We start from the raw sequence: 22,519 nt of genomic DNA, 5'->3' as shown, positions 1-22,519 counted from the left end.
GCATCCCAAAGCACCACCAGATGATGAGCACTGCAGCAGAACAGCGAGCATCAGAGCTCCCCTTCCTGGAGACGTGTTGTTTCTTTCAATGCAGCTTTAACAGCCATTAGAATAAACAGTTCTGAGGACACGGATATACCCAACATTGATTTATTCTGTTCATAAAAAGGAACGGCGTAACGCTAAATCCGATCCGCTCAATGAGAACTTTATGAGCTCCAATCTGTCAAAAGGGCAATGAAAGCTCACATGTGGTGATTAAGTAATGATCTGCGGGGAAGAGACGCGTGGAGTTCAACTCTGCCACAGCAGAATCACACTGAGAAAAGGCTCCTGGGTTGGCTCAAAGGAAACCTGCTGCCATCCGTCCTTCATAACACCTTGGAAGTTCATAAGGAAAGATTAATTCACTGTTGAGACAAAGTGTGTCTCCAAAGAGGGGAATCCACGTTCATCCAGATCTGCAGCAGCAGCAGAGGGGACCCACAGAGTGTGTGTGGGGGGGGGTTTGTTTAAGGTCCTGTTATCACATCAGCATCACAGTGTGAGCTGCAGCCACGTGGCAGCAGTGTTGGCTATGGGAAGCTGAACCTCGGAGGTAACTTTCATGATCCAGATGAGCTATTGATAATCATCTGTTTTTAAATACAGCATCCTATAAATCCTGCTAATTAGTAGATGAGATGACATCTTTTTAGCAGCCGGTCCCCAGCCTGTCTCCTTGTTTATTTTCTTGAATTCAATTACATTTGCCACCTGCTGGCCCGATCACCTAAATGACATGTTCTGGATGGAAGGGAGGAGCTGGGCCATAAACAAGAATTTCATTACAGTTTCATATAAACCATCATCTCCCTCACCCATTTTGTCTACTCTGAGAAATGTTTGTGCTATTTCCCCCTCCAGGGCTTTGCTGCAGGATGCTGTGATCCCAATGGCAGACATAGGGATGCTGTGATCCCCATGGCAGACCCAGGGATGCTGTGATCCCCATGGAGGACCCAGGGATGCTGTGTTCCCCATGGCAGACATAGGGATGCTGTGATCCTCATGGCAGACATAGGGATGCTGTGCTCCTCATGGCAGACATAGGGATGCTGTGTTCCCCATGGCAGACCCAGAGATGCTGTGATCCCCATTGCAGACATAGGGATGCTGTGTTCCTCATGGCAGACCCAGGGATGCTGTGATCCCCATGGCAGACATAGGGATGCTGTGATCCTCATGGCAGACCCAGGGATGCTGTGATCCCCATGGCAGACATAGGGATGCTGTGTTCCCCATGGCAGACATAGGGATGATGTGTTCTTCATGGAAGACACAGGGATGCTGTGATCCCAATGGCAGACATAGGGATGCTGTGATCCCCATGACAGACATAGGGATGCTGTGTTCCCCATGGCAGACCCAGGGATGCTGCATTTCACAAGCCCTATAAAAAACCCAAATTGAGATTTCTCTGGGCCGGGTTCAGTTCGGCTCTGGCTGCAGTTCCCGACTCCTCCAGCAGGAGACACCAAAGCACCGCCGTGTTCCCTCCTTCCTCGGTCACCGGGAACGTCGCGAACAGCGTCACGTCGGAACGTCCACGCGTGTCCGTGTTGCGCGCAGAGCCGCGCGGAGCCGCCAACCGCACAACGGCCGCGCCGCTGGGCAGCACCGCCCGCCCGAGCCGCGTATCGCCACGGCAGCTCCTTCCTCTCCTCCTCCTCCTCGCGGCTCCTCCTCTTCCTCCTCCCCACTCGGCTGCGATGGAGGCGGTGGCAGCGCGATGAGGTTCGGCCGCGGTCGGGGCCGTGCGGGGCGGTGAACGTCGGTACCTGCCGGGGTTTTGCTTTAACCCTGCTGTATCCCCGCCGTGTGTGCGATACGCCCCGCTGTGTTTTGGGGCTGTTTTTTTTTGCGTTCTTCCTCCAACTGAGACTTTTTTTGTTCCAGGACACAAAACGTTGAGATCCCGGCCCAGGAAAAGATCCCACCATGCAACCAAACTGCAGCCACCCGAACGGAGCTCAGGGCACCGGCAACGACCCTCCGCCTTCCCAAAGCGTCCAGGCAGCGGGAGGGGGCTCGTGCCGTGAGAGCGGAGATGTTCACATAGAGCTGAGCTCCGCTGCGGGAGAAGGCAGAGAAAACGCGAGTTGGAGGCGATCGAGGCTGAGTTCGCAGAGCCGCTCACACGGAAACGGTCACAGCGAGGGAGGGGGATCCGCTGACGGCGCTCCGGACCAGGAGGAACAAGGCAGCTCCATCTCGGAGCTCAGATACGTCCTCCAGTGGCTGCACAGGAGTCTGCCCTACGTCTTGATTCTGGGCGTCAAGTTGATGGTGCAGCACATCGTCGGTAGGGTGTAACAGGGAGGAACCTCACCCAGAGATGGGCCACTAGAAATGCCTGAAGTAGAATCCGGTTTATTAACAGCTTCGTTGCTTTGTTCATGGGAAACAGATTCACTGGACTGCCTTTCTGTGGCTGCCGTTTCCTTTCCCTGCATACATAGAACATGCTGAACGATCAGTGTTACAGCTAGAGCTGCTAATTGTGGTCACAAAGAAATACAACAAGGGCCTAGCTGCTTATTTTAACCCAATTCAGGTGTTTTTTTGCTTATTTATTCATTGTGCGTAACAGACCCTTTTCTCCTTACAGGCATCTCCCTTGGAATCGGGCTGCTGACAACTTACATGTATGCAAACAAAAGCATAGTGAACCAGGTGTTCCTCAAAGTAAGTATCACCCCCTGCTCTGTAAGTTAACCTTCATCCATCAGCTATTGAAAGGAACATGAATGGAGGTGCTGTATTTGCCACTGTTTGGTGCAAGGCAGAAGTGGTTTGATAAACTCAGTGCTGTGATACAGTGCAGAACTTCATGGGTAAGGTGGCAACACTCAGGAAGCTCTTCTTCCTTTCCTTGTTGCTGATCTGGTAAAAGCTTTCTGCAGTCTATAGAGAAACTTAACTGTGTTGATGGCCTGAAATCAAATATGATGGAATCTCCCAGCAATAACCGTTCAGGTGCTTTGGAGATGCACTTAAGACGTAGATAAGGACTGTAATAAACCTTAATTATCTTACAGGATCGGTGCTCCAAGTTGCATTGCACTTGGCTGCTGGTGTACCTCACTGGATCCTCTCTCCTCCTGTATTACAGCTTTCATTCTCAGTCTCTGTACTACAGGTAAGTAGAGGAACACCTCTATTCCCATCACAGCTTACTCAGATATGAACTGGAAATGCTTTTATCGGTGCTGCTGTTTTCCTTTAGTTGTAGCGTTAGTTCCTCTTTCATTTTCCTCTCCACTCCTCTCCTGCTCACCTGGATGGTGCTGTCCTTAAGAGCAGTTCCTTTGACTTTACAAAGTAATACTGTACATGCAGCAGAGGCACTGAGCCATGGGGACGTGGCTGGGTGTGATTCCCAGCTCTAAGCCTTCCCCTTGCCCTCAGCACACTGAATTCAGAGCAGTCTGTAATTCTGTGGGCTTTACATCTGCAATCTCCCTCCTTTACCATTCTGTAGCGACAGCCTCGGGTGTGCATCAGTCAAAGACTGTAATGCAGTTCTGATTCATCGGGGTTGGGTTTTTTGCGTGCTTTGTTTTGCAGCTTAATCTTTTTAAACCCTACCGTGGATTTTAAGAACTTCTGGGAGGTTCTTTGGATTGTGGGAGTCACAGACTTCATCCTAAAGTTCCTCTTCATGGGCTTCAAGTGTTTTATTCTCTTGGTGCCTTCTTTTATGATGTCCTTTAAATCCAAGGTAAGAAAACCATCCATCTCCTTAAGAACATCCTTTTCTTCTAACATAGTTAATGATTCAGTTCTGCCCAGAGGAGAGCCTTTTAATTGAATGCCTGTACATCAACCACCCCTACACCACGGGCAAGAAAACCCTGTGGGTTTCATGTTTCTTCTCTGCTTGGTGCCAAGGAAGACTTACAGTCTGTATTGTTTCATTGGATATATGGTTTATTTCTGCTGTAAGAGATGGGATGAAGAAACCTTTGATTTGCAGTGATAGAAGAACATGTACACAGGCTGTTATCACAGCAGCTGCTGGACAATATGCTTTTTACTAAGTTATGCTAGGAGCCTGCATTGGTTGGTGGGGTATTGGTGGGTATCTGCTTCCCAAGGTAAGACATGCAAAAAAAACAAGCCAATTTTAGCAACCAAACAGCAAATACCACTCATAAGTATAATTACTAACAGTGTGAACAAGTGTAGGTAGCACCTGATTGCATCTGAAGGGGCAGCTTGGGTAGATTTTCTCTTTCAAAATACCAGGACTTCATTTCTTAGGTACGTTATTAATCAGTAATTTTTAGTCCATCTAACTCCTTGTACAGTTCAACTACTCGACGCTTCTTTCTCTTTAGTAATTCATTGTACGTGTTTGCATTTTACATCTTGAGAGATTCTTTTGCATGTCTTGCTTAGGGCTACTGGTACATGCTGTTAGAAGAACTCTGCCAGTATTACCGTATGTTTGTCCCCATACCAGTTTGGTTCCGTTATCTTATTGGCTATGGGGAGCCGGACAGTGTGCTTGGACGGACCCTTGGGACATTGCTGGGCCTTTCCTACCTCATTCTCAAGGTGTGTAAGTTTTACAGTCCTCTCATTTGTAATTAGCACCAGAGAATTAGAGCTGTGTAAGCCAACACATTTCTGGTCCCCATATTTGAAGTGACTTGAAGGTTGAAAAAGGGAAGAGCGGCTCAGGGCACTGCATGCATTTCTTCCTTTCTTTTTCCCCTCCCCTGCATCTGCTGTGGGTATGGATGGGGGTTATGCAGCAAATAACTCTGTTGCTGTAATTCCCTTCTGGGGAATTAATTGGTGTGCAATGCTAAACAAGCCAGAGAAGCATTTTAAATATCCATCTCATTTGTTAAATAGCTCAGCTGCCCCCAAAAATCAAACTCAGTGCAAGTTCTACTTTGAACGTGAAAAACACACAATGGTGTTACGGTGTCTTAATCACGAGTCTAAGGACTGCTTTACACAAAATGATACGGTTGGACTAGATGATCTTATAGGTCCTTTCCAACCTTGTGATTCTATGATTGTGATTCTATGATACCTCTAATAGGTTTGCAATTGAGCACTTCAATTCACAACACTAGTGATATTTTTTCTTCCCAAGAGCAGCCCCCCAATACTGAAAAACCTTCAGGTTAAATTCTGAGTTGGGTTACATCCAGAGCAACTAAAACGGGTTTGGTCCAAACCCTTTGCTTACCTTTCTGCTGACATCACACTGGCAGCGCCACTTCTGCTGCTGGGAGCTGCACAAAAACTTGGAGGTTTTCTTCAGTTCCCAGGGAAAAATGTTAACCAGCATCGCGTTCTCCTTCCTGTTTCAGCTTTTGAGCTTTCTTGGACAATGGAGAAACTTCAGACAGGTTTTACGGATATTTTATACCCGACCGGTGAGTATTAAATGCTTTCATCTAAAAAACAGTTAAATCTGACATACATGAAAAGGCTCCTCTTTGAAATGCCCCATTCCTGTATTGCTTTGTAGATCCCTCTCAATGGCAGCTGTTTTTAAAGTAACCCCTCTGTACTTATTCCCTCATTTTGCAGTTCTGACTGCATAATTATGGGCTAACAGTCTGTTCTCCACGTCTCTTCAGATGCACTTCTGTGAGATAAAGTTTCCCTTTTTCACTACTTGCTATTTTTTAACTGGAATAAATGTTGGTTGTATAAAGGCAATGCTTCTAGCAGAAATGTAAGTGAGAAATGAAGCTTGCCAAAACAACTGCCATGTAAGTAAGTGCTGTTAGAATAAGTTTCTCAGTCATCTGTGTTGGAACAGGTATTGTTATTGGAACAGGTATTGTTATTTAGCCTGCTGTTTGCATGGTAAAATACACTGAAGATTTTAGAGCCTGGTATCACTGATCTAAAGTAATAGTTAAGCACTTTAAGTAAGTGCTATCGTGATCAAATCAAAGTGTTTTGCTTAGAAGTCGCTGTTTAAGTCCTGCAAAAAACCAACCAACCAACCAACCTGCTCCAGGTTTTTCCTACAGGAAGAAATTAACTTAATTAACTGCATACCCTACAGGAGATGGGTGCATGTGACCTGTAGGCCCTACATCAGCTGTTGAAAAGTAAAGCGCAGCTTTGTTGGATAGGGGATTGGGTGGTTTCCTTGCCACAGCAGCCCTTATTCCCCATTCCTTTCTGTGTATTTGGTTGTTGTTTTTTTTTCCCCCCCACTTAGTAACTAATACATGCTGAAATAAGTGTTGTCTTGCAGCACTACGGGGTGACAGCGAGCAAGAGGCAGTGCTCTGAATCAGATGATATTTGTTCCATCTGCCACGCTGAATTCCAGAAGCCTATCCTGCTGATCTGCCAGGTAATACACAGCATCAGAATTCATTTCTGCAAAGTTATGAGTGTTGTTAAGAACTGCTAAACAGAACTGGATAGTTACATTAGCGTTTGCCTTCTGATTGTCTTTAGAAATCAGGCTTGCAAATAATATACCTCCTTACAAACAGAAGGGCTCAGAAGCTCTAAGCTGCTCTCATTCTTTTCATTACAGCACACATTTTGCGAAGAATGCATCTCTTTATGGTTTAATAGAGAAAAAACTTGTCCGCTCTGCAGAACTGTTATTTCAGACCATGTTAACAAGTGGAAGGATGGAGCTACATCTATGCGCCTACAGATTTTCTAAGGCATGTCAACCAGCTTGTTTTAGTTTGCTCATTCTGTACAGCTTACTGCAAATGGGAACGTAGGTGGCACAGGGAATGAGGTTTCCCAGTCCAAGGTTGATGGGATTTCTTGCTTCTAGGAAATATTCTAATACTTAAAACAGTGCAGAGAGCAATAACTTCTTAAGTATAGGGAAATAAGCTTATAAAGTGAAAGCAGGAAAGCCAGCATTGCTTCTCTTGTGATTCTTTCAGAGAACAATCAAACCCTTCTAAAACGCTGTGTTTGCAGCAGCCTTTTAAACCAGCATTTAATTTAAAAGCTCACACAGTGTTCCAGGCTGTGCTAAATTGTATTTATGCCTCTAACATTACCCAGTTAGCAGTGAATTTTATACTCTGAACTACAGTGGGAGCAAAAGCTACCTGTCACATCTGCTATTAATGATCTCATGATGCTACAGCGACTTCTTCCTGCATCAGTACTGGCAGCTCTCACTGCACCTGGAGATAAAGACAAGATGTTTCTCCTTTAGGTTTGTGCAGATTTCCAGTTCATCACAGATTTAACACAGAAAAGCAACCGGTGATGATAGTTTTTTACTGAGTGTTTTATGAGATCGGTATTTTTAAAACAGATCTTTTAATACTCTATTTTTATCACAGCAGGAACCAGATTTTCTTACAGGGGAGAATATTTTATACTATATATGCCATTTGTAGCATGCATGAGAATCAGAGGGAATAAAGGCATTTAAATCTATTTGTTTGGTGCGCATTGAATAAAGAAATGAGATTCATTGGTATAGACAAGAACTGAATCTGTCGTGGAACAAAAACGAGCAGGGAGAACTGTAGGTTGGGTTCTGAATCTGAGATACACACCTATAACGTTGGCATCTCCAGACACTTATACAATCATATTTGGACCTCACCAAACAATCTGAACAGGGTGCTTACCTTAAAGGTGTTCTGTGCCTTTAGCTTTTTGATCATTTTGATCAGCCAGGTTAGACTTACATTTCATGATTGAAACAAGTCATTCTCATCTTAGTTACAGAGAAGAAAGAGTGAGTAACTTACATCTATGAAGGGCATCCTCTCTGATCCGCCAGGCAGCATCATGCCATTGAGATGCAGTTCTTCCTTGTCAAGCCCACTCAGGCCAGGGTAGCTGTCCTGCTTTTCACATACACAGACAGACACACACACAGCTGATTCTGCAGGAGACAGAACAGAGGAGATGACAAATGGCATTCAGTAGATCACTCTTCAAGAGCCAGAGCTTAGGTGAAGGTACTTGGACCTGCTAAGATGGACTGATCAGCATCTTTGGGTCCTTTAAGTTCTTAACACGATTCCCCCTCCCTCCCTTTTCCTTCAAAGACCCACAGTTATGCTTAAGCTCTACTTCCTGAAAAAGAAAAAAGTCACTTGGATTAACGTTTACATTTTCAGTAATGGCTGCTCACATCCATCTTACTTCCAACAAACTGAAAGATGAGAAGCAGAGCAGGGATTACCTTTTTTTCTCCTCAAGCTCAAGTTTGTTTCTTGAACACAGCCACAAAGCCAAGTTAATCTAGAAGAGAACAATCTCTAGAAATCCGTATATAGAAATCAGATACAGTAGATCATTGAGGATCTGAAGGGAGAATACTGCAGTCACATGCTGTGCTTTTAAGAACTTCTCTTCCTCCTGTATCCATCTGTATCAGGGGTTAGGGATTGCTCTGTGAAATGGGCAACACTCAGTTAACAGTGACAGCAGCTTGGGAGTTAACATTAGAAAGAAAGAATAGAACCAAAGTAAACATCCACTGTGTAAGGGGACACACAGACATCCCGTGTTCTCCAGCAGTTCCGCTTTTGGATAGCTAGACATAAATACATTAAGAAATGAGGGCTATTCCAAAGAACCACTGACTCATTTATTTGCATCTTTTATTATGAGCTAATACCAGGATGACATTCAGATGTCAGATGGCACAATTAAGACAGTCTTGGTAGGAATTATTCCAGCATTCCCAAAATTACAATTTAGTTACACAAATGGCATCAAATGTATGCATCACTCCCACAGAGAAAAACGATGAAATCCTGAATATCTCATACCAGAATCATTTCTGCATTCAATGGGAAAAGAAGAACTGCCTGTAAGGCAGCTGACCTATTAGAAACCTTTTGTGGTAACGACTCGCAGAACAAAATATTGCCCTATTTAACATCTAGTAAAAAAAAATACGACTTTTGTTCAAGTTTAAGATTTAATACTTTCACATGGTTAGCCAAAACAGGTATTAACCTCAGTTTTACTATATTTTTTTGTAATGCTACAAAAATTCTATAAAATCAAATTATAGTGAATTTTTCAGTGATTATAATTAAAAAAGCGCAGCTTGTACAAAATAAAAAAAATAAGATTCTATACTCTAATGAAAAATTTAAGACATTTTTAAATGAACAAAAGAAAGCACTTGTTAAGCTCTCCAATATTCAATGCATTCTGCACTTATCTGAAATAGCCAGACAGGAGCTAGAACTCCACTCCCCTCAGGTCGTGACTAGTCATTTTGACACTACTATATATATATAGAGGATCTATGTCTGATATTTTTACAAATAAATACAGGATAAACCATATTGCATAGTGTGTGCTTGCTGTCTGAGTCACACTCCAGAAGTTTCACAGTTATGGTAGGGAATTAAACCTTACAATCTATGGGACGAAACGTGGACAGGATATGAAATTTCCTTTTAAAAATGATGAACCGTATCTGTCATTAAGCGGTGAACTCAGACAAACAACTCTTGCCATTCTTGCCAGCCATACCAAACCAACTCTACTGGACAACTCTATCCAGCCAACCGAAAAGGAACTGTTAGCTGTAACTAACTAGGACCAAGAGATCTGCCTCAAAAACTAAAATTCAATTCAACTAAGTTCATTTATACTCAGTAAACATGGCAGGAAACCTATGTTAACATGTGACACGGAGCAGGCGTTGCTTGTAGCGTTGCCTCTTTGCAAATATGCATAATATACACACGTGTAAGCACTCTGATTTCAGTTTCACAACGTGTCACCAGCAGCCATATTACCTAATGAAAAACATTAGTCTTCCAGTACAGTTTATGTCAATGGAAGGTAACTTGATTTTCCTTATAAAACTAAAAAAGAAATCCTCCAACAAAAAAGCTTACCAGGAAGAAAACGAAATACTTGATTTGCTCAATCATATGTATCTTTTTTGTTGGCTCTTTATTAGTATCAACAAGATATCACTGAATCCTTCTGGCTTGCAAACTCTGATCGGATTCAACGTGTAGAGAGTCTTATGGCTTGGATCCTATGGCTCAAAAAGATTCAGTATACACAGAGTAAGCAGAATCTATAAAAAATCCCTACTGTTGTGAAACACTAGAAGTAGACTTTGCACAGTTTGACTAAAGATAATGCAACGTGTGGCAGGCAAAAAATGACAGGACTTGTATGCAGTTGCATGATCATATACACACACACACGCACACACCATACACACTCTAACTAGTGTAAAGCTCTGCAGATATTAACCCTTTCACCAGCTATGCTCATGGAAATGCTTTCTTTAAGGCAGGAAGTATTAAGTAAGGTAAAGTTACCTTTATTTTATTCTTTGTACCTGTAAGCCATTTGTACAGATTGTGACCATTTTAAAAACATAAATAGTGTCCTTAGAACATGTTTGCTAAGTTACGTTGCTGAAGTTCTGACTCACTGTGGAAGACATTCGCTGAAAGGCCATTTGACGTTTTCCTCAGCCTCATACAATCAGCAAATTTATTGCCCCAGCATAGGAAAAAAATAATCATAATCATAATAATTAGCAAATTTAGAAATACGTAATGGCAGGGAAGTCCATCCCAGAAGCAAAAAATTTATTTTAAAAAAGATTTCCTGAAGTTCTTACCCATTGGTTACAAAAAGGTTTGTTTGCTTACATGACGTAGAACGTGTGTACATTTCCTGTGGAAGTACAGCCACACCTCCTGACCTCGTGTTCAGATGCACTTTTCCCCAACCTTTTCAATGGGTAAGAATCTGAATGTATTCAGCCATCTCCAGCTAAGTGAACATGATGTTTCCCAGTGAAATGTCTGCTGAGGACAAGGGTGAAATAAGCAGGACGTGTATTCGAGCCCATGGCTTCCAGTTAAGCCTAGAACATAGCAGCACTGTGATTTGATTAGATCCATTCGTCTTTGCAGGAACAGGTATTTCAGTTGGGGAAGCAAGTGAAACAGTTCTTTCCCACCCTGTGTTGCCAAGCTGGTAATTGAGTAACTCGCTTACTGATTTTTTGTTTCATGAGGAGAATCAGAACTAGAGCCTTTACTTTCTTCACAGCAACCAATTATTTTGTATTCTAAATTTTGGGATACTTTCCATAATGAGCTGAATCAAAAAAATCTATTCGAAAAATATATATTTTTTATATATATATAAAAAAAACTCATTCGGTTTTGAATGTGAAATACCAATTAATTTTATCTCTCATCTTTGATTCCACCCCATTGCAGGAAACAGCTCAACCAAGCTTGCATGCTAATTATTCCTCGGTCGCAAGCATATAGGCATTTCATACTTTGCCTAGTGAAAGGGCTAACCCTCCTTGACACATTCACAACTAGACCAGTGATTCTGAAGCAACATCCTGCCCCTTAATACTGTCAGTTTCAAGCTACCAAGCTGAAAAATCCTTGATAAGGTGAGAAGATGTCACTGCGAATCAGTTAGATGATGTGCCTAGAGTTCTGCAATACCATTTTCTAAAGTTTTTTATGCACCATTGATTGACAGAAAAAAAAAAATCCATTTTTTCTTTGCTTTCCATGTCGCTCTGTGCAAGGACTGACTCTTTGATACTGTCACTTTTTAAAAGTAAACCATACAAGCCCTCATATTTCAACTTCAAGGGGCTTATGTCCATTCTTTGTTTTCCACCTTCAAAGGCTTAAAAAAATTGTGTTGTCATAGATTCATGCGCAAGTGCTCTGGTCGTTTGGAAATCATAGGGAAAGCTTGTTTTTTGTATGGCCCAGAGTTTGGTTGCCGGATTGGAAGCGGTGCTGAAGCCTCTCCACAAACTGTCACATCCATTTGTTCTATTCCACTCGTCTCCATTGGGTATTCCACAGGTGTCTGAGTATTTGATGCGCTGGCAGAAGCACCTCTTCCCCAGAATTCCCCAGGGGAAAACTTTACAGGGCTTTAAAACAAGAAATAGAAAAATGAGAAACGAAGATACGCACAGCCCAAAGTTATACCCTTCATTCTGCAGGGAGCCGAATTCAAATCCCTGCTGAGAAGCACGTAATTCTTCCTTCTATTTTCAGAAGTCTGAGAGAATTCTGAAGTCTAGTATCTACCACAGCCTCTTGTAAAATTCTCTCCTTTGAGTAACCGGGTTATATTTCTAGACTGCAGAGTTTTCATTACTGAAATGATTCTTCAGAAGCACATAAGCGCCTCACATGTTCTGAAAAAGTTTTAGAGGAACACATAGCAAAGTCACCAGACTGCGAGGCTGCACCAGTACTGCTCAGGTGGCCAATTAGTACTTCCTGTACTGCCAAACACCATAAATTTGTCTCCAATAACACAGTTTGTAAAATAGGACTGATACTGCACTTCACCAGAAGTGACAGGCTAAGAAGAACAGCAGTTTTGTTTTATCTGTTATTTAACTACTTGCCAAAAAGTTGCTAAAAAAGGAGAAAAAAAAGACATACCTGACTGGTGTCCTAGGGCTACCTATGAATCTGCGAGGTGATCGAATTTTTGGTTCAAAAGAAAATTTCTCCTTTACACTTTCAAGTACAGATGGAGCCACATACGTAAAACCCTGCAAAACAGCAACAAAGGCACTTACAATAACTTACTGGTGAAACTGACATTTGTGGTGACTTGGGAATTAATACCATCATTTAATACAAAATTACAGAAAGGGCAGTAACTATAGATACGTTAACATCTGCTCATTACCTGATGCAAACAGCAGGACTTTAGGGAATTCCCTGCCCGGGTGCCTGCCCACCCCAGATATTTCTACTTGGATCACAGATTCACAGAAGCATGTTCAAACTAGTTAGTTTTGATTTACAAGATGGACTGTCTGCATGTCAATGAAAACACAATCAATCACATCCCCACGATTTTTAATGCAATTTTGAATGAGAATGACAACATTTCCGAAAGCAAGCAATGTTTAGGTGGGTTTTAAGTTATCTATATAAAAAATGCAGAAAATAAACAAAGTAATACAAAATCTGCAAATATTTAAACCTGTTGCTGCATATGTCTTCAAAATTCTGATAGTTTGGCTTTGAGTATTAGATGGTAACATTCAATAGAATTTAATTACCTGAATTGCTCTACTGTTTCCAAGTAACACTACAGAACTCTCCACATCGAATGCTTCTCCCTTGCTCACTTACCAGAAAGACCTGGTTGGCACTTTCACTGAGAGTAGAGTCATCTGGGCTATCAACAGGTGTCTGACGTGTAAACTTTGAATCAAACTGGCTCACATCCTCTTCAGATTGCTTTGCAAAAACAAAATGATTAAGGGTTTATATTACAGATATCAACCAAATGGCTTAGCGGTGATCAGTGTAGCCTCTGGATGGAGTTCATTCCATAGGATTTTGGCAGAGCTCTGCTGTAGTAAAGCCCTGGAGTGGTGTCGGAATCCTGTCGCTGCCAGTGGGAGGTCACTATGGGCACTGACACTGAGAAATAAAGGCAAGGGGGAGGGGCAAAAATCATGGATCAAAAAGGAACACAAATTAAAAAGATGCCTTTAAAAAATAAAAAAATCTCAAATTACAAACAAAAACTTTTAGAAATACAATGGCAGTTTCTTTCAAGTTTAACTCTGGTCACAACCAGTACAGAACAGCTGCAACTATTAATTTCTGGAAGTCTTTCTCCAGATAATTTAATTCCAGTTTCACAAACAGAGAAGTGTTTATGCTAAGGGACATATGACAACCGTGGAGTAATTGCCTATGGGAAGTACTCTTTAATTCAGTCAAAGAACAACAGACATCATTCCAAGATTGTCTCTCACTGAGCCTAACCAAAAAGTCAAATATGTAACCCACTTGTGGAGGCCTTTGTGTAACCAAGGAAGCATGGTTTTAAAAACCATCTAAGTCAGTACAGATGGCTTTCATAAAATTTGCTAATAACAGAAAACTATCTGTGGATATTTGGTTTGGATATACCAGTCTTCAGTGTCATTACAGATTTCATTCAAAAAAGGAGAGGATAAAAACTTTGGAGTCTCCATATTGTAGTACACTCAACACCAGTGATGCACTTTCAAGTAAGATTTTGAGTCAGGAACTATCAAGGAAGGATACCTACAACTTCACCGCTGTCGCTAATTGGACCCAAAACAAAAAAGACATTCCACATCACCAAAACAGAGTAGAAAAATACTGGCTTATTCACCACGTCCTTGTCTTGAGGTGCACTTTAATTACTGTATGGAATGTGCTAGATGCAGTGCAAACATTACTAAGCAAACATCCAAACTTAACTAGGTGACTTCATTTACTTTTGCTTAGCAACTATCACCTTAGTTTCAACTAAGTACTGACATATGTTAGAAATAACTGCACTTCCAAGTCTGAACAATCTACAGTGTAGATGCAGGGGGAATTAAAACTGAAGTAGAAGATTTTTTTCTTTTGGAGGCTGAACAGATGGAGAAATTGGCTGTCAGGTGTTATTGCCACCTTCTCTCATAAAAAAATACCAAACAATATCCTATCCTGGTGACAGATGAATACCATGACTGCAGATTAATAAGACAGAACAGCATGAAAGGGTTTTTTGTTTCTTAAATGTTGATACACCATCAGTAATCAGGGTTTAAAAAAGAAAAGAAAAAAAAAAAAAAGAAACCTGCACCAGATAGCTTCTTCCTTTAACTAGTTCTCAGATCCACTGTTTTCTCTGACTTAAGTTGATGCATTTAACTACTGAAGTACCAGAAAGCGAAGGTACTCCAGTTTCTAAGAGTGAATGTTTCTAAGTTTTAGACAGCACATCGTTTAAGACCTTTCCTAAAGGTACACAGGAAAAGTATCTCACAGCTCTCTGAGTACATACCAATAAGGGTTTAAAAGGAGGTTCCACCTTTCGTGCCAACAGCTCATCCCAGTTAATATGTCTGAAGAACGGGTGAGCCTAGAAGGGTCAGCAACAGCACAGTCATGTATCAGCCTTCTGGATATAACTTGCAGAAATTTAAGATTAAAAAGATATTACAATAAGAAGAAACAGGCCTCTGCTTAAGCTTTCTCTATGAAACACAATATCAGTTAGTTAGACCTTTACCCTGAGAAAGCTGCACTATATGCAAGGACCTGCAGGTTTTTCATCGGGTTGCTAAAGTAACTTCACTCTTACACAGTGGACTGTACAGTTCACCACTGTTAAACTAGTAGAAAAGATCTTCTGGAAGACAGATCTAAAGAAAGTTATTTTCCAAATCTCAAATTATCAAATTAACAGCTGCTCTTTTGTTATATTTCAAAGCACCCGTCATGCATGGCTGCCTTTCTGCCCATTACATTTTAGGTCAGATACACTCTCCCCCCTGATGTTCCCTGTAAGCTACTATATTTTGACTGAGGTAGTTTAAGAGTTCTGAAGTGAAGCAGAAAGTTACCTGAACTTCTCCAGCATCTCCAGGGCCAGCTCCTAGACGTGAGGCAGCATTTCTTTTTAGCAGCTTAATAAGAAATAACATCCAGAATTAGTTATGCCATTATGATTAAACTAGTCCTGAAATGAATCATCATGATCGACTACCACACAGAATGAATATGGAACAATCAGAAAATACGCATTCATTACATAACAGTCAAGTCTGCCACACTAAACCAAGACTGAGTTAGCAGCAGGCAAAACAAGCATGGGGTAAAGAGCTGTAGTGGTATCTTTATATTTCTGTTTTCCACATACACATGCAGAACTGACATTTATTAAAATTCTACCTTTTTAAGCAGATCTCTGGCTTCTTGTGTGAGGTAGGGAGGCAAGTTGAGTTTACACTTGAGAATCTTGTCAATTGTTTTCTTTCTGTTCTCCCCGGTGAAAGGAGGCTAGAAAGCACCATTGCAGTGGAAGAAAAAATACGCCTTGTTTAGATCTCTTACTTGTGTACAAAAAAAGCCAAAAACCCTAATTTCAATAATGCATAAAGCAGATAAAGTTACTGTAAATAGGAATTTGAAGTAATTCTTTGGATAAGACCAGCTCATGACTGTAGTCAAAATAAGCATAGTTGTACTTTAGTTATATCTGTTACTTATAGTCTGTACAAGTATATTCATATTTATACATGCATCTGAATTAAAAGACAGTTAACTTCAAAAGCTATAAAGAGAAATACATGCAATTATAACTGTGCACCTACTGCTCCAGTCAGCATGTCATACATTAATGCCCCCAAACTCCACCAGTCCACAGCACGATTATGCCCACTCCTCATCAAGATTTCAGGGGCCCTATAATAAAAAAATTGAAAATATAAAAATACTTTAATAAGCTTAGTAGTCGTTCTGACTGCTACTTTTCAAGTATGATTTCCGTAACTGACTGAACCATCAGTTCTTAAATACTTCTGCATTTTATCAGGCAGCTCACATGTATTCAATTGTTCCACAGAATGTGTGTGTGACTGTTCCATCGTGAATAGATTCTTTACATAATCCGAAGTCTGTCAATTTTACGTGACCTGAAATTAAATAAATAATATGTAAGACAGACAAATACCAGACTTTAAATACATATATATATATAAACATTAATATGCAGTAACTCTGAAGTACCTCCAGTTGAAGTAAATAGTCTAACAAAGCAGTACAGTTAATAAGACAGAATGACATAATTATATACAAAGACTAAAGTTGTTTCATACCACATGAAAATACTGGATGGTACAGATTGCCAGACTAATCCCTGTCATGTAGCAATGAGCAATGTGACCCAGAATTGCTGCTACTGTCAGACAAAGCATCAGCAGCTTGATAAGTCATTTCAGCTGCAGGCTGGCATCTTACCTAACTTGTCCCTAACTAATGCCTTGTTACCTGATTAATGAAATGTCACTGATGCTGTCACGCAGATATTTAAAGTTTCCGTGTGAAGACACACGTTTAAGTATTTCACAATGACCCAGAAAAATTATGCTTTGATCTCAGAGATGTAACAGTAGCAAGTCAACCACTCCAGAAATGCCTGCACTTATATACACACAACTTGGAGCTTGCTAGAGCCTCTCTATTAAATCTGAGGAACCTATGTTTCAAAGGCAAGCAATTAACTCTGGCAGTTTTTCAGTTACACCAGGCATGATCAGGAGTATGCAACTGTTACTAGAAAATTCACATATGAATGAAGCACAGAGTGACCTCTGAAGAAGTGCTTAAATGACTGACCACATAATTATTAATATATTTCTACCTTGATGATTAAGCATGATATTTTCTGGCTTCAGATCGCGATAAATGATTCCTTTTTGATGCAAGTGCCCGAGTGCCATCGAGATTTCTGCTAGGTAAAAGCTGGAAGAAAACATATGTCAGGCAATTAGACATATTCAACCATGCTGAGCCTCTTAAGCACTAAGGTTACTATGTCCACATCAGTAATTCCTCGAAAGTATCTGAGAGAAAAAATCAGAGAAACAATAATGCCTTTGAGATTGGTTTGCCAAAAGGCAAAGAGATTCTAAGATAAAATACAAACATACGCCACTCACATTAGATTTATCCATGCTACCTTATGGATTTGGAAGAATCTGAGCTTAACAGTTACTGGATAAACATGCTTCAATCTGAATTACCACACCTAGATGTAAAAGCAAAAAGAAATACCCAAAGCTAAGAAGGTAACTAGCAGCACCTTCAGTGCCATTTGTGGAACAGTGCAGTAATACAGCCCCATATGCACATTGAAGCTTTTTCTAAACTATTATCAGCATGTGCTGAGGAAAGATAACAACCATATTTGGTGTGCAAAGCCTAAGCTAGCAGAGGTAACTTCAACTTCTTTATATGTAAAATATTGCTACTCAAAAGACTGTTTACAAAATGAAGTCACTGCAGTTCTCCAAGTCAGAATGGATACTTCGAAGCACCTGAGAAACCCTATTAATTTACCAAAACAATTTCACTTACCAAGCTGTGTCTTCCATAAATATCCCTTCTCTCTCTAACTGCATAAATAGTTCTCCTCCTGCCATGAGAAAAATAAGTATTATACTCTCTAAAAGCGCATTCAATCAACTTAAAGAACTACCAAACGCATCCAAACTTCATGCTGAAAAGGAAACCCACCAGCATTTCTGCCCTTGTTTCTTCCATTTTTTAATCACTATAAATCCCAGTTTTAGATTACTTAGGCTACAAAGAATAAAGAACAGAATTTCATATACTGACCGCTGAGATACTCAAGGATGAGGTAGAGTTTTCCACCAGTCTGAAAGGCGTAAATTAAGTCTACGATGAAGGGATGTTTCACTTCCTCTAGTATATTCCGCTCTGCTTTTGTATGAGCTGTATCTTTTGCATTCCTTACAATCATTGCCTACAAACAGCAGAAATGTGAGCATAAGGAAACAGTAAATTGCACACTCTTATATGAACTCCCTGTGTGTTTACTAAATCACAATGCTAAGAGTTAGCAACATTATAATTTTTAAAAATCCCTATTATGAATACATAGTGGGTTTCTTGCCAAAGTGTAGTTCTTTTATATATTTCACAGAGTAATTTAGATCAGAAGAGATCTTGGGATATTTAAATAAACCAGTAAGAACTCTGCGGGCAGAACCACTTAAAGATCCATTATAAATTCCAGTGTACCTTGTTAATACTGTATGTATCACAGGCAAATATCGATTTCAAGTATATTAAACAATTATACAATTGTAACAGCTAACAGGTTAATTTCTTTTAGATAGTAGCAAAATGTGAACACTCATATTACCTTTTTAAGAACTTTCATGGCAAAAATTTTCCCGGTATTTGCTCCAGTTACTTTTCGTACTTGAAATACCTACACAACACCAATACAAAAGCAATTACTCATTATGAAATGCATAGGAGGAACTTTTTAGAACATGGGATGGAAAGGTCAGACCTTCCCAAGTGTGGCAGGCGAGCACTTTTACTGCCTTCAGTATAGTGGGGTTTATCTTTGTAGAAAAGAGTCCCTTACCTTTCCATAGCCTCCTTTGCCCAGTACGCGCAGTAACTCAAAGCACTCCGGTCGGATCTTTTCTGGACCTCTGTTTACACTAGTTTCTGAAATCTCAAATTTTTCACAATGTTCCATGCCACTGGATAAAATTGAAACAAGAATATAAGACTACCTGGTACTTGACAATGATCAAGAGAAAAGTAAGCAAGCAAACCACTTACGGCAAAACTCACGCTAAAACTGACATATCTGAATGACTGTTTTGGAGATAAGGAGGATTTTTAGCATCAGAAACTACAGCTCTGTGTGTGCAAAGCACTATGTTTCAGCTTGCACAAAAGACTATCTGCCTGTATCAAGATTTCCTTCAGATGCCTTCATTTCAATGCATCATATATTTCTGTATTGTACCAGAATTAAGTTTGAACGGCCAACAACTCAAGCTGAGTTGGACATTCCCAAAAGATAACAATGCTGCAAGGTGTGTTTGAGTTTTAAATCACATCCAGCAGTCCCCACAGTCACAATATAACTTCTGTAACAAATACTGTGCAGAAAAAGCTAAAACAAAAGAAGTCACAACTCTGAACGTGCCACAGAAGACTGATCCACAACTTAAGGATGTTTCTAAATCATACTACACTTCTATAAAAGACAGGGTGAGGCCAACACCTGACCCTGCTACAGAAAAGGTAACTGAACTGTTTGAACTATTGCTGCTTTCTCGTTACGTGTGGGACACTGAAAACAAGCTGGGTATCTATACATAAAGCATGGCTAAAGGTAGCTGTCTTGTGCAATCAAATCAGAACTGAATTCTCATCTACTTCAGACTGCTGTGCAAATATGCAGCCAGAGCCTCTATAAGCCCGACAGAACACAGAATGTTCTGCAAAGAGGGCACTACACTCATACTGCAAGTATTATTCAAATACAACACAACAGCTATGTTAGGAGAAACAAGGATTAAAGACAACAGCAGGTTTTGCCAGAATTTGTTTTATTATTATTTTTACATACAGTCACAAACTTTAATGTGAAGAAATAGCAAAAGAACTAAAGCAACTCAAACTGAACAAGAATGACAAAATTTCCTATTCAACTTAACAATGTAACCAAAGTAGAGGCTATACGTAGTTGGCATGAATGGTACAGAACATTTTCTTAGTAGCAACTTACAGGTCATATTGGCCAACTCCTCCGTGGTCCATGCTCTCACTTAATTGACCCTGGGGACAGGAGTAGAAGGAAGATTAAATGCAACATAAGAAAGCATAGTTAAAAATACATGTCTTTTACAGCTTCTTTACATGTGTGAATATGTTTACACATATAGTTTCTGTTACATGTGCACACACATATATGTTTATGTATATATAACTAAACAAGTTTAAATATCAAGAATCATTAATTATGAGCAGAAGACAACAAGCCTAAAAAATACAGTCCAAGAGTTGCAACGCTTCCACATAGCTTAAATTCTGATGCAGGAGGTCTGGTGGTAATCATAGCCCAGTAGTAATAACACACTCTGGTCCTGTATGTATTTTCTGATCAACAATCATTCAGGCAGATTAATGCACAAATATTTCTAAAAAGGCTCAAGCACTTCAACAGCAGGACCAGACGCCATTAAAGAATGCAGTTCAATTTTGAAGGCATATTTTCTTCAAACAATTTTCAGCTGGACCCCTAATGCAAGATAATACCTCGCTCTAAATGTGGCTCTACATGGCAGAAGTGCAAAGCAAGCAGACAGCTGGAAGGAATACAAATAGAATTTAATGGGCAAGCTTCTAACAAACTTCAGACTGTGACAGGTTACATTTTCAGTTTTAAAAATATATACATAAAACAGCAACTGCGAGTCAGTGATGAACAGCTTCAAATCTACAGCCTGGAATCCACAGCCAGAATCCTGAATGAAGTTCGAGTCTGATTCCAGGACAGAGGTTTGCTTGCTCACATCCCCTTGCTAGTGTTTATTAGAGAAACCCAGCCCCCTGCCATCTGTTTCACAACAGAACCAGCTAAATGTGCCCTTGACCCAACCATGAGACAACAAGGAACAAATTCAAAACAGCCACCAACTCAACAAACAGAATAAACACCCATCGCGTTCCCAGATGAATTTCAGTGTCCTTCAGATCCTTCTAAGATACGCACAATCACTACAAAAAAACACCTTTTACTCACACTTTCCTCACGCTCACATGTTCCCCTCTCCCCAGTTCTGTTTTAATTTCAAGTCCACCCTAATCTCCCCAGAGGCACCTAAGTACTGCATTAGGTTGCCACTGTGCACAGAAGCTGGGCCACAAGGATTTTTGTGCTACTCTTAGAACCTGTTCTTGGCAATGCAGGTGCTGTGTTGCAACCGACGTTTGTAAGCCAGGTCCTGTATTGATTATTGGGATAGCAGACAGCATTTCTCCCACAGCCTGAGCACTGCCCTGCCTTCAGCCAGCAGACTCTGCAGCTCACATGCAGTGTGATATTGCAGCTGTACTTTGGGGTGTCTGCTAATCCCAATGACTGGTATTCAAATAGCATAGCAGGAATGCAGCAGCTTAAGCACTAGCAAACATTTAATATATACAACAACATATAAAAGCAACGGTAGCACTAGAGCTAACATAAATAACACTAGATACTAACAGCGACCACGCAAGAGGATACCCGAAGGGGCCTTAAAAGCATCTAAATGAGTATGATAGAAGAATAAATACAGATGACGGAGTGACCCATGTGGGGACACGCTCAGACCCCGGACAGCATTTCAAAGCTTTGCTTTTGATTTTGGCGCCAGAGCGATGCCTGCACGCAGCTCCAGAGAGACGAGAGCACAGCCGCACTGACGTCCCCACATGTGACACCAAACCCCGCTGCCACGCTCGTGCTACAAAACCCACCGCGAACATTTCAGGGTAAAACTCTCCGCCGGAACAAGGCCGCTATTAGCGAGCGGTGCAGCGGAGGTACCGATGGAAGCACCGCAGGGACGGGCCGGAGCTCGACGGGCCGCAGCCGGGGCGGGGCGCGGCCTCACCTGCGCGGGCCCGGGCCTGGGCCTCCGCCTCTCTTCGCCTCAGCCGCTCTGGCCGCCTACAGCCGCCTACAGCCGCCCCGTCCAGCCCCGCCGCCCCCTCATTCCTCCCCCTGTCTCCGCTCCTCCCTGCGGCCTCCCCCACCCGCCCGCTCCCCGCTCCGGTCGGTCTCTCCTCTCTCACCCCCTCCTCCAGCTCCTCATCCGAACCCGCGTCCTCGGGCTGGTCCAGATCGATGTCGAACACGCCCGCCATGGCGCGGGTGTGAGCCGAGGCGTGGCCGCCCCTTCCTCGCTGCGCTGAGTGCCCGAGGCCTGGGCCGCCTCATGGGCCCGCACCCCCCAACTCCGCCACGGCCGCCATCACGGCCGCCCGGCCTCACTGCGCATGCGCCCCCGCCCCGGCTGCGGGCGCCGCGCGTGCGCACAAGCCCATCCTGCGGCGGCAGGTGCCGCACTGAGCATGCGCGGCGAGGGCCTCGGCCGGGCGGCGGGCGTAGAGCTGAAGCTGAGCATGCGCAATATGAG

At 41.8% G+C, this 22,519-nt stretch overlaps 2 protein-coding genes across 3 annotated transcripts; one reads left to right on the top strand and one right to left on the bottom strand.

Annotated features, from left to right (window-relative positions):
- The first annotated feature begins 1,570 nt into the window (after window positions 1-1,570).
- RNFT1 (ring finger protein, transmembrane 1) lies at window positions 1,571-7,446 on the top strand. 2 transcript variants are annotated; one of them, XM_015880476.2, is made up of 9 exons: window positions 1,571-1,816; window positions 1,939-2,344; window positions 2,651-2,727; window positions 3,081-3,181; window positions 3,610-3,763; window positions 4,444-4,602; window positions 5,373-5,438; window positions 6,278-6,379; window positions 6,569-7,446. In XM_015880476.2, exons 2-9 carry the CDS (start codon window positions 1,981-1,983, stop codon window positions 6,701-6,703), a joined length of 1,158 nt encoding a protein of 385 aa, XP_015735962.1. In that variant the 5' UTR covers window positions 1,571-1,816; window positions 1,939-1,980; the 3' UTR covers window positions 6,704-7,446. The 2 variants fall into 2 exon arrangements, with proteins under 2 accessions (XP_015735962.1, XP_015735960.1); XM_015880474.2 differs by having other exon boundaries at window positions 1,572-1,776.
- Window positions 7,447-10,580: 3,134 nt separating this feature from the next.
- RPS6KB1 (ribosomal protein S6 kinase B1) lies at window positions 10,581-22,414 on the bottom strand. Its single transcript, XM_015880466.1, has 15 exons — window positions 22,176-22,414; window positions 20,125-20,174; window positions 18,964-19,084; window positions 18,733-18,801; window positions 18,183-18,330; window positions 17,922-17,979; window positions 17,206-17,306; window positions 16,387-16,477; window positions 16,157-16,247; window positions 15,735-15,842; window positions 15,407-15,469; window positions 14,845-14,922; window positions 13,161-13,268; window positions 12,456-12,568; window positions 10,581-11,932 (listed from the first exon to the last, which is right to left on the bottom strand). The coding sequence occupies exons 1-15, from the start codon at window positions 22,245-22,247 to the stop codon at window positions 11,695-11,697; spliced, it is 1,509 nt and encodes a 502-aa protein (XP_015735952.1). The 5' UTR covers window positions 22,248-22,414; the 3' UTR covers window positions 10,581-11,694.
- Between the last annotated feature and the right edge of the window lie 105 nt (window positions 22,415-22,519).

Source organism: Coturnix japonica, chromosome 19, assembly GCF_001577835.2.
Source record: "Coturnix japonica isolate 7356 chromosome 19, Coturnix japonica 2.1, whole genome shotgun sequence".
Taxonomy (NCBI): Eukaryota; Metazoa; Chordata; class Aves; order Galliformes; family Phasianidae; genus Coturnix; species Coturnix japonica.
The sequence above is the reverse complement of the archived record's forward strand: the minus strand, read 5'-3'. Positions and strand labels throughout refer to the sequence as shown.